Consider the following 11,824-nt stretch of genomic DNA (forward strand, 5'->3'; position numbering starts at 1 on the left):
GGTTGTAGATATGATTGGTAAGGGGCTTGCACAATACCATTAACTGTGGGGTAGCAAGCAAGATGAACAGGTGGTGGATATGGAGCATAGCTTTTGAATTGTTGCCCATTGAAATTCACAGCTTGGGTTTCGATTTCTTTCTTTTTAGGCAACCTTCCTTTCTTGGTGGTTTTCCTTCCTGAAGCTTGCCACTCTTGATACCATTTTCAATAATCTCTCCTGATATCACCATATTTGTGAAGTTTTTTGTTGCATTCCCTATCATCTTTTCGTAGTATGAAGCCTTCAAGGTACCGACAAATAGGGCAATGAATTTTTTCTTAGTAATAGGTGGTTGGATCTAAACAACCATATCTCTCTTCCTTTATGCATATTCTTTGAAAGATTCTGTGGCCTTTTTCTCATGCTCTGCAAAAAGTGACGGTCTGGAGCCAAGTTTGTGATGTGTCGATACTGGGGTAATGAATGCCTTTGTCAATTCCTTTCATAAAGTAATGCGAGTTCTATCCAATTGGATATATCATCTGGCTGTAGAATCAGTAAAACTGTCTTGAAACACATGTATCAACAGCTTCTCATTTCTTATGTAAGCAGCCATTTTCTAACAATATATGGTAATATAAGTTATCAGACATTTTGTACTATCGTATTTCTAAAACTCCGAAATCTTGAATTTCAGCGGGATCACTACATCTGGAACTAAGCAAAGGTCGATTGCATCCATTGAGCCATAAAAATCCATCCCCTTAACTGGTCGTAATCTCTTCTCCAACAAGTTCATCTTTTGTTAAGCTTTTGAGCCTTCTGAAGTCTCAATCATCTTCGACCTTAACTTCTCTTTCTTTTTCGAATCATCCAAGTTGGGGACTTGTATTGATTCTTCTCTCTTTTTCGTAAAGAAATGATTGACGTAACTTTGAAAATGCCCTTGAGTTGATGCAAAAGACACTCTCAAGTAGGTATATACCATCGAGCATGAGAATTGTTACGAAGGAATACCTTCTGTGGACTGGGCTTGATATGCGCCATAACTAGGAGGATAAAGAGCATCAACAACATCCTGTAATGAATTGTCTTGTAGGTTGGCATTTTCTTCTACAATCTTCCTTTTGCTCAACTTGTTTAGGACCTCTAAAATTTTACTCAACTTCCCCTCAAGTTTTTCTTGGGTCTTCTCTATTTTTTCCAGATGATTTGCATTTTCTTATTCTATTTGCCTAGTTTGAGCTCTAATGTTGTATTGATGGTGGGTCGTTTGAGCATGGTTCTTGAATGGTCAAGCTATCCTTAAACCTTATGTACCATAATTAGTATACTTATGTTACTAAATGTATATGTGAAAAATCTTTCAAAATTAACCTAACTTTTTTAAGAATCCTGTATGCATGAATTTATGAATGCTTGACACAACAAACTATGACACAAACACATGAATGTATGCACAACAATGTATGCATGCATGTACTGATGTTTGTCACATTACAACGTGTGGATGAATACATATGTTAGTGATGTTGGATTAGAATCCAATATACATACAACAACTTAACAATAAATAAGGATCAAATAACATTTGTCATAAAGTTGATATGAACGAAGCTCAAAGGGCCCACTCATATGTCTTAACTAAGGTTATATTCTAGTGATAGTTAGGTAGGGCTCTAACCTAAGGTTGACTTCTTATGCTTTATTACATGTGGTTTGGGTTAAATCTAAAGGTTCTCAAATTGCGCTCACATTATTGTTCATCACAAACTAGTAAGACACTCCAATCCTCGCCCATCATTGGCTCCAAATGAAAATGATTCAATTTGAGTGAGAGTTTTTCACTAGCTATTTTGGAGATTATCATCTCACAAAAGCAAAGGTACCTTACTCCCTCTTAAGAAAGACAGAGTCTGGGTATAGAACTCATATGATGCACATGCATACAATAACATGTGTGAAGGAACACATATATCTTTATTCTCAATTTTCACAACCCAAGTCAAATAATAAAAAAAATAAAAATAAATGCAAACAAACGATCAATAATTTAAGACCAAGCAAAAAAAAAGGGATAATTCAAAATTAATTAATGGCTTAATTCTTAGAGTGCCCAGTGGAGTCTCCATACTGTCATAACGTATAGATCCGAGTCCCTATCAATTTTTTATTAAGGTATGATTGGTCACCTAATAAATCTATCTTTTCAAAGAGATCTTAAGTTGAACTAATGGTCCTTAAAGAATAGGTTCTAACCTTCTGAACAAAACTAAGTTCGAGAGTTTGGTTACATGTAAGAAAGGTTATAGCACTCCTACAATGCCCATCCTAAAAGATGGTATTATTTAATTTTAATTTATCCTATAGATCTATGATTCTAATGGTTTTTTATTAAATGCTTAATGATTAAATATTGAAAATAATATTTTTAGATTTTTTCATCAATTTGGAAGAATTCTTAAAAACACATTCTCACTTTAAGAGTATTAAAAAATTTCATTTGTTTTTTTAAAGAGGCTTCTTCATCTAAAAAAACTTAATCATTTTGTTGTCAAATTTTTATTTTATTGAAAATATATCTAATTCTTTCATCATTTGAGCGAAAATTAGAAATATTTTTTCACTCAAAAATTTTTAGATAATCATTCATTTACAATTATTAAGATTTTCATCCTCAAAATTTATTCTTTAATTTACAAGTTTCATTTCTAAATTTTTCACCATTTGAGTTAAATTTAGATAAATTTTTCCTATCTAAAAATTTTTAGAAGACCATCCATTTGTGATTTTTAGAATTTTATCATCAAATCAACCGTTCTTAATTTTTAAAATTTCTTTATTGGGATAATGTCATTTATTTCTATAATTGAATTACAAATTATTTTAATTTCATTAATTAACTTTTTTTATTAAATCATTTTTATTTTTATAATTCAATAATAAAATATTTTCTAATCTAACTGAATAAGTAAAATAATAATAATAAAAAAAAAAAAGTAAAGAAGTATCAAAGGGTTGGGTCAATACCTGATCCAAAATAGGCCTGGGTTCGGCAGGAGGTCTGGTCCTTATTTTTCAAGTGAGCTTGGCTTAAGTTATTGCATCAAAGAACTGGGCTATTCCGTATCTGGGCCAAGTCTGGAGCAACTTGTAAATCGGGTTGGCTAGAACGGGTCAAAACTTAATGAGCTGGGTCGGTCAAGCGGGTCCAGTCTTGGAACGAGTTAACACTTCCTTGTTCTTTTCCTTTATTTCCTTTCTCTGCCAAGCCTTCTTTGTCTCTTCCAGAATCCTTTCTGGACTAAGATTTTTGACCTCTCACTGGTTTCAATCAATGCTGCTGCCGTGCACCACCACCAGCGGTTGGAGACTGTCATCCTGGGTTTGCAAAATTTCCATCAGCAGTCTTCGCTCCTTTGTTGGCCTCCTTCCTTCTCGTGACTCAAAGAGCCCCGAAAGCCCCCCAACCAACATGGGTCACAGCTACCGTAAGTCACCTTTGGTGCCACCACCACCGGTCATCGCAGTACTCCGTTGATGTTCCAGCCGTTAGCCTCTTCGATCTCCTTCCAAAGCTAGGCTCAAAAACCCTGAAATTTAGAACCTCTGAAAATCCCAAAGCCCTACTGCCGAACCTTCTTTTTGATCCTTCTGATTCTGTGTTGGTCCTCTGTATTGATGCTGAATTGTGATTTTTGCTGCTTAGTTGAATGTTGGTTTTTTTTTTCTCTAGATTCTGCCTCTATGTTTATTGTGTGACTGTAGTTGTTGATGGTGTCCGTGTATGGGTTTGTGATGGTAGAAGAACAGTGGGCCAGTGATTTCTGTATTTTTCAGCTTGAATTGTTGTGTGCTTCTGTTCACTAATTTTTCTGCGTAATTCACCCTCCTCCCCCCATATTCCTTTGTGTATAGTGGAACCAATTTATAGATGAGAATCCAAGTTCAAACAGTATTTTAACTAGAATTAAACTCTTTAAGGAGTCTATCTGATAGTTGGATTAAAACTGAATTTTACCTTTTATCAAATCGATAAATCCTTCTCCAAGTCTCTGTCATTTCCATTTTTTTTTTAACCTAATTAGATAATACTCAAAAATAAAATAACAAACAGTAATAAAAATAAATATTAGATAAAGACAACCAATCATTAAATAATAAGATATATATATATAAATAAATAAATAATGGAAAAACCTAACAATAAAAATTAAAAAGAGGAAATATACAATTGAAAATGGGCTAGGATTGGTTTGGGTCTAATCAAATTAGTCCCAATTGATTTTGGGCCTAGATCAAATAGGATGTCTACAATTAACACTTAAATACAAAAGCTAAGTTCTCTTTTTTATTGCTTGAACTTTTGGGTAACAACTATCTCGTTAACAAAGACTTGGATGTAAAAAATTTCCTCCTATTTGGATGCCATACCAGGTTTTTACTTTACAATGTTATTTTTTTCCCTTATTTGGCAAAACTTCTTTCTGGTTTTAGGTTTGAACTTGGTGCCTCTGTTCATCTTCACGTATATTTGCATAATGTTCAAAGCTCTTACTGACATTTTTTGTTTCTATTTGCATTTCTCTTTACGAGGTATGCATGCAGGATTACCCAAATACATCCCCATTAACTTAAAAGCCATAGAAACAGCAGGATTTCAAGAGGGAGATGAGGTGTCGCTGGAGAGTTTGAAGGAGAAGGGTTTGATCAACCCCGTCAGGAAGGGAGAGGATACTCGCTCTAAAGGTATGTGTAATCTTGGATTTAGGTTGTGACAACTGCAGGGATGAGACCAAACCTTTTAAGTCATATTTATGTTTGATGGCCCCCAAAGAACTTATTCTCTTGATCAATTTGTTGAATAGATAGTTTTCTTTATCTGATGTGTGAAGCATTAATCCTGACAAAAATTGGATTCTAAATTCTTTATTAATAATGGAAATGACAATGCGATCACAATAAGCTTTATCAAAACAAGTACATCCATTGACTTCGGAGGTCAGTCTCAACAATTAAGATGTGGGCAGACTAACTCAATTAAGGTTCACTCCAGCTACCGATCTGCCTATTTTGCATACTTCTATTCTTTTTATTTTTTATGGTCAAACATACTATTCTGACTCTTGCTATTGTGATTTTCTCTGCAAAATACATATGGAAGACTTGTGAATAATGCTTGATTCATTATGGAACATCGCATGGAATACCCTGTATTATTCAGAATTTGGGGATATTAAAATGAGGAACATTGATAATCTCTTGATAACTCTTCTTCAATTTTCATTCAAGTTTGATGACACAATTTACAGAGAAACATATATATATATGTGTGTGTGTGTACGTATATGTACGTATGTATGTATATTTTTTTCTACTCTAAAGTTGTCAGGCCAGAGTCCTATTTCTTGTGTTCAATTCGGAAAATATCAATCCAATTGTGGTTAAAGCTTGCTTCTGTTGTCTATTGTTCCAAATTGTGTTTAAAATCCACTAGCATTTGTTATGTCTAGTGTGTTTCTTTTGATTGATTTCTTAAACATTCTTTGCATGACCGTATAAATGGCCATAGTGCTAAGACAGAATAGCATTTCTAGTTTGCTTTTATTTTTGGAAGATTGCATCCTCTAAAATCAGCAAATAGTGGTTCCTTGTTCTCTAGGAAGTTGCATCTTTTTCAAATTGTGATTCTCTGATTACCTTTCTCTCAGGAAAAGTAAATTGAAGTGGACCGTATTAGGTCAAAATATTCTTTCCTACTTTAAGACTGAAACGATCCTGATTGCAAAATCTGTTTTATTAATTATCAGTGGGTTAATTGAAATAATATTGTTTTTAAAATAAAATATTCATTGTTATTGATTTTTTTTCGGTTGATTTAGATTCTTGGTGATGGGGAGTTGAATGTAAAGCTGAAATTCAAGGCCCGTGCCTTTTCAGCATCTGCAAAGGAAAAGCTTGAGGCTGCTGGCTGCTCTCTCACTGTATTGCCTGGCCGAAAGAAGTGGGTTAAACCATCAGTTACAAAGAACCTTGCACGAGCTGATGAATACTTTGCCAAGAAGAGGGCGGCAGCAGCAGCAGTAGCAGCAGAAGTAGCATCTGTGTCAACTTCTGCATGAATGGTATGTAATTGATCTGGTTGTTTCGATAAAATATTGGGAGCAGTGAAGAATATTGCAATATGTAAATTTTTATTATTTGTCTTCCTCTCCTTTTACCTTATTTTTGGGGAGCCCTAATGGTATTAGACAGCGTTTTCTGGGATTCATTCCTTTTTTTTTTTTTGGTTTTCCATCATACTAGAATTCAATCAGACAATCCTCTCTCTCTCTCTCTTTCTCTATAGGTTATAGTTTTGTAATCGAATGCTTCTCACGCCCCAATTATGATTTGTTGATGAGTCATTATTCATTTCAATCAACAAAAAGAAAGATGTTTTTGATAGCTATCCGAATAGATGCACAAAGAACCCATCAACAGTGGCGTGGGGGGGGAGGGGGGGGGGGGGTGGGGGGTGGGGATGGGTTTGAAAATTCTCACTTGACATGGACAGAGAAACAAAGCAGGCCCTGGGACCTTGTCCAACAATCTCTTCCTCATTGGTGACCTTTCGAATTTGGCATGGTCCAGATTGTTGGTATCCTCGAAGAGGAATCTCAAAGGGAATTTCAATGATCAAACAAAACCGATCAGCTTGAATCCTCGTCACATCACACTAGCGGCCCCTTTCGCTGTCATTGATTCTCACGAAATTGCCTTTGCCGGCAATTTCTTCTAGTTGCTTCCATGTTTTTGCTAGTCTCGCCTTTTCTTGCAGCCTGATGCCACTGCTTTATATGAGGCGTCACACCTAAACTTTCTGTGCTGTAAGGTAGGTGTGGGGCATCAGGCATATGTAATTTTCTTTTGATTAGTTGATGATTTTGGTTATTCTTTTTTCCTCGAAAAAAAAAGAAGAAGAAATCAAGGAAGGATTCAGCTACCAATTGCTATCTAGAGAAAAAGAAGTGGGACGCGATCCTTATTACCAACCAAACCATTTGCTCCTCCACAAGGTTTCCAACGCCTAACTTGCTATAATTTGATTAGGAGAAACGTATAATGTTTTATTTTGCTCCAAGGCTTGTATGATTAAGGGTATCTTACGTTGCTTTTTCATTTGTAAATTTTGTTAATTTTTCTTAGTATAATTATTTTTATCTATAATTTTCAATTTTTAGATTCAAAACTTATTCCCCGTTACATCAATAATATAAGTCCTATAAATTTTTTTAAAAAGTTAATAAGTGATGTTATTTGCACTTCAACTTTTTTTTTTTTTGCATTTCATTATTATTAATATTTAATTTTTTATTCAACACACTTCAAGCTCAAAAACAAATTTATTAAAAATTCAAATACTTCATCTTCTCATATTCATCTATTCTCTCTTTTCAACTGAAGGCCTAAAAAATTTTAATTCCTAATAAAGTCAAATTTAAAGTAAATTTTATTCATTTAAAGTTAAAAAGAATATAAAATTAAAGACAAATCATTTGTTTATTCTATTTTATTTAATCTCATGTTTAATTTTACAAAATTTTATATTAAAATATTTGAGTGCAATTCAAAACTTTTAAAAATGAATTTTTGAAAGCTTTTAAAAGTTTTTAAAAATGGATCTTCAAAAATTTTTAAGAATTTTTAAAAATTTAAAGTTTTTAAAATAAATATTTAAAAATTTTTTAAAATGAATTTTTGGAATAAGATCTGAAAACCAAAAAGATAATTAATTAATAAATATTTAAATAATTTCATTGAAAATTAATTTTTTTTATGTATTAAAAAAATTGAGATGTAAATAACAATGCTCAAAAATTATAACCGGTTTAACCGTAAACTTAAATGGGTTTCAAACGATTTTTAGAAAAACAATAAAAAAAATTTAGTGGCAACAATCAAATCCAAACTTTGTGGTCCAGCCGTAATTCGCCTCGGCTCCACGTTCAGTATTTATACTTTATTCATACATACTGTACATACATACATTTGACTAAAAAAATATTTTAAAAAAAAACATGAGAAAGAGAAATTCATGCCATGACCTCCTTCCAAATGCCTAAAATTTTGAATTAAATAAAAGAGACACGTGTCAAATTCACACGGCAACTCCGCTTTTGATCTAGAAAACCCATGACGCAAAGCAAGTCGGTTTGGGTAATAAGTTTGTAAGATTTAGTAATTTACCCGTCGATATTTCTAAATATTTTTTAATATTTTAATAGCTAAAATTAGACATTAAAATCGGGTGCTAGTACCGATGCTATTTCTCGCTGGAGGCACCGCCTTGGTGATAATGTATAAAAAATTACCTCCTCTCAAAATAAGTCATCTATTAAATTTTATGAAATTTAAGAAAAAAAATTTAAAATTTAATATATTTAATATTAAATTTTAAATTTTTTTATAAATTAAATTTTTTTATTTTTAATATTAAAAAATAATTTTAAGATAAAAATAAAAAATTTAAATATTTACAAAATAAAATATAATTTTAAAATATCCTAAAAATGAAAAATAAAAGAGAAGGAGTCATTATTTTCGTATTACTCTCAAAATTAAAAATAAATAAAATGCGAGAACCGAGCCAGACCAAAGAGCGCAGAGAAGTTGTTGATTTGCAGGTTTTTTCCCCCCAGTCATGCGTCATGCCCTTTTCCTTTTTATTTTTCAATTTCTCTCTCTTTCTATTCTTGGCTGTGCAGTTCACCAATTCCCATACGATTTTTCATTTTCATTTTCTTTTATTTGGCTTTTAATTAATATAAAAAATATTCATTAATTATTTTTAATATAATATTGTAAATTATAAATTTTTTAATTATAACATAATTAATTTTAAATAATAATATATGCAAATAAATAACTTTTTCAATATACTATTAATTAATAAATTCATACTTAAATATTATATTAAAAAATTTTAAACTTAAATACCATCAATATAATTTAAAAGTCATTTGTCAAATTCACCCTTTCAATTTTTGTCATACTCTTGTCTATCCCCCATCTGTCTTTCTCTCTCCTCTATAAATCACACTGGACCTCTTTCCTACCATTTTTATTTGTTCTCTGGGCTAACTTCCGAACTCTATTTTTATCTGTCTTTTTTCCTCTTTTTTTTTTTTTTTGTTTTTCATTTTCATTTTCTATGTAGTGCTTTGTTTATATTTACTTCCCACTTGAAGAGTTTCTCAAAGGAGCTGTACAGTTAAAGCTAAGGTATTAGTCTCTCTTTCTGTTGCTCTTCGCCTCAAAAATTTTTCGGTTTATTCCTTTTGGAAACCGTGGCTTTTTCAACTTTCAGCTCTTCAAATAACGCCTTTTTGAGATTTCCTTTGTTTCTTCCTCGATCTGAATAATTTCTTTACCGAAACCTAATTTTAGAAAATTGAAGCTTTATTTTTCTTTTTACATAACTTTCTAAGCTTCCGTATATGTGTGAAGAAATTAAAAACGCACTAGTTTTATTTTATTTTTGGCTCCAAATTGCAATTAGATGTATTTATTTTATTTAATTTTTGTTTCAGTAGATCTGTTTTAAAATAATTGTAGAATTTTAATCTTAAAAAGAAAAACAGAAGTCTACGGTTAAATTTTGGTTTCTATTTAAGGAGATTTTTAAATAAGCATCTGTTTATGTTAAACAGGGAAATTAATTGTTAATATTTATAAAATAACGTAAAAGGAAAAAGATGAAGCAGTGTGCCATCGAACAAAGCGCGATTGGAAGCAGCCGTGAGGAGATGCGGAGCTCCATTTCTGTTTCTGTTATGGTTACGGATCGGAGAGAGACCATGGTCTGCCCGAAACCACGTCGTTTAGGTCTCTTAAACACCTCCTTCAACGACCACCCTGTTAGGTCCCTCAGATGGCAACTTAGGTAATTTCCCCTTCTTTCTGTGCCCTTGAACTTTTAGCCTCTCTCTTCTTTTTTTTTTTTAATTTAATAAAACAAAGAAATAACAAATCGTTTGATGTCTTTCAGCCATCAAGCGGAGCTTTGTGATTCAAAAGCTGGAAGTGATCTTTTGGATATGATTCTTACAAAGGTTTGCTTTTTTCTTCTAATTTATTTATTTATTTATTTATTAAATATTGAACTTATTAACAAGTTGGAATTGTAATGGTCTTATTTAAAGTCACCGATAAATTATTTTACAAATTATTAAAGAGAAAATCTGAGCTTTGGTCCCGTAAACAATGGCGGCATCTTGATGCTAGACATGTAATTTCCAGCACCCATGTGAGGAACCATTTAAAAATTTAACCGTTAGTTTCGTGTACGAGAAGAACAGTGTGTTGTCGATGTGCCAACTGTAGAAATCTAGAGTTTTGGTTTATCAGAATTCTCGTTTTACTATATTGTTTCTTATAAACAATTACATGATATGATTATTGGTTTTGGAATATAACAGGGTAGTTGTGGAGTGGAACAAAGTTGTACTCAAGTAACGTCGTCGCCCCCATTTTTTTGTGGGTCGCCGCCGAGCAGGGTAGCTAACCCATTAGTACAGGATGCTCGATTTGGGGATGAGAAGATCGTCACTCCACTGTTACCGCTGTCTCCGATCCCACCTCCTTCAGGTTTGTCCTCCTCGTCTCCATCATCCTCTTCAAGGAAAGGAGGCTGTAATCGGGCGAATTTTGGTAGCAAACCAGCGATAAGAATCGAGGGGTTTGATTGCCTTGACAGAGATCGGCGAAATTGCAGTATCCCTGCACTGGCTTAGAATCCATCTCAATCCACAGAGTACATAGATACAAGAAAAGGAGCTTAATATATTAAAACACAGAGGAATTTTGAAGTTGTCCGCGACTGAAATGAAAAAAAAAAAAAAAGCGAATCCTTTCTCAGTGTAAATATGTTTGAAAGGTTCTTTGTATGTAATGAAATGATTGTGTCTTGTAATTAATTAAACGAGTTTCTTCCACAAAAAAATAAGGACAAAGGCGTTGTTTTGGTGTAGTATTGTTTGGAGACCATAAATTTTGTATTGTTTAGGCTATGCAAGTAGTGTTTCAAGTCGGAAAATTTTTCCTTTTATTCAATGAGCGGACAGAAATGTGTAAAAAATCAAGCTGGTAATTGAGTTAGAAATTCGACTGTGTATGTATAATCCTTCCTGATTCGATTCTCTGTCCCTTTCTCTTTTGTCTTCAGTTTGTTGTGTAACGCATTCTTTTTCCTTTCGGTTGCGTAAGTTGGAATCCCATAAAGCTACATCCTGCGATGTATGTATGCTTATGAATCAAGCCATTTTGGATCAAAGGTTGTGCCTGGAAATGCTGATACTCAATTGCTTCTTGTCAGTATTCTCCAAGAATGGTCACCAAGCCACTTACAACTTTATAATTTGTCAACGTGAATAAAGATCATCGAATCTGAGCTTTCTTTGTGTTGTTATTCAATTAATCAAGTGTCTGCAAAAAGAAAAAAAAATGTAAAAGGTTATTCATTCCAACAGTCCACTCATCTGATCGGCCCTTTCGCTTTAAACCAAACCAGCATCATAGCACATGCTGAAGCTCTGTCTTTCCCTTTCATTAGCATACAGTTATAATGATTCCCTCGTTTCTACTCTCTCTCTCTATCTTCGCACATTACTTTCACATGTAGCTCGTCATAATACCCGCTCCCTACGCGTTAGAAGTGGAAAAACTATTCCCAATTCAAAAATTCATCAGACCTTTATAAATTTGAGATGTACTCGATTCAATTTGACTAAAAAAAAGTAAACACTTTGAATTCTGAAATTCGAACTCAAAAAAGTTAAAATTTATTATGATTTAAATTTGA

General features: G+C 32.9%; 1 protein-coding gene and 1 pseudogene across 2 annotated transcripts in view; both read left to right on the forward strand.

The window, feature by feature from the left end:
* Window positions 1–6,253, forward strand: part of LOC111318461 (uncharacterized) — a 79,549-nt pseudogene extending 73,296 nt beyond the window's left edge. The window contains exons 7-8 of the transcript XR_016332762.1: window positions 4,579–4,731; window positions 5,865–6,253. The product of XR_016332762.1 is annotated as an uncharacterized LOC111318461 (transcript). The remainder of the gene's footprint in view (window positions 1–4,578; window positions 4,732–5,864) is intronic.
* Window positions 6,254–9,074: 2,821 nt separating this feature from the next.
* Window positions 9,075–11,144, forward strand: LOC111317800 (uncharacterized). The gene is made up of 4 exons (XM_022920238.2): window positions 9,075–9,246; window positions 9,675–9,907; window positions 10,013–10,076; window positions 10,443–11,144. Exons 2-4 carry the CDS (start codon window positions 9,720–9,722, stop codon window positions 10,755–10,757), a joined length of 567 nt encoding a protein of 188 aa, XP_022775973.2. The 5' UTR covers window positions 9,075–9,246; window positions 9,675–9,719; the 3' UTR covers window positions 10,758–11,144.
* Window positions 11,145–11,824: the final 680 nt, after the last annotated feature.

The sequence above is a fragment of the Durio zibethinus genome, chromosome 2 (assembly GCF_047325235.1).
Source record: "Durio zibethinus cultivar Kanyao isolate XHJ-2024 chromosome 2, ASM4732523v1, whole genome shotgun sequence".
NCBI classification, from domain to species: domain Eukaryota; kingdom Viridiplantae; phylum Streptophyta; class Magnoliopsida; order Malvales; family Malvaceae; genus Durio; species Durio zibethinus.

Excerpts from the sequence above, each read along its gene's own strand:
- LOC111317800 (XM_022920238.2), top strand. The coding sequence starts at position 9,720 with ATGAAGCAGTGTGCCATCGAACAAAGCGCGATTGGAAGCAGCCGTGAG. Across the intron at positions 9,908-10,012 it reads TCCCTCAGATGGCAACTTAG|CCATCAAGCGGAGCTTTGTG; the intron begins GTAATTTCCCCT and ends GATGTCTTTCAG. Across the intron at positions 10,077-10,442 it reads TGGATATGATTCTTACAAAG|GGTAGTTGTGGAGTGGAACA; the intron begins GTTTGCTTTTTT and ends GGAATATAACAG.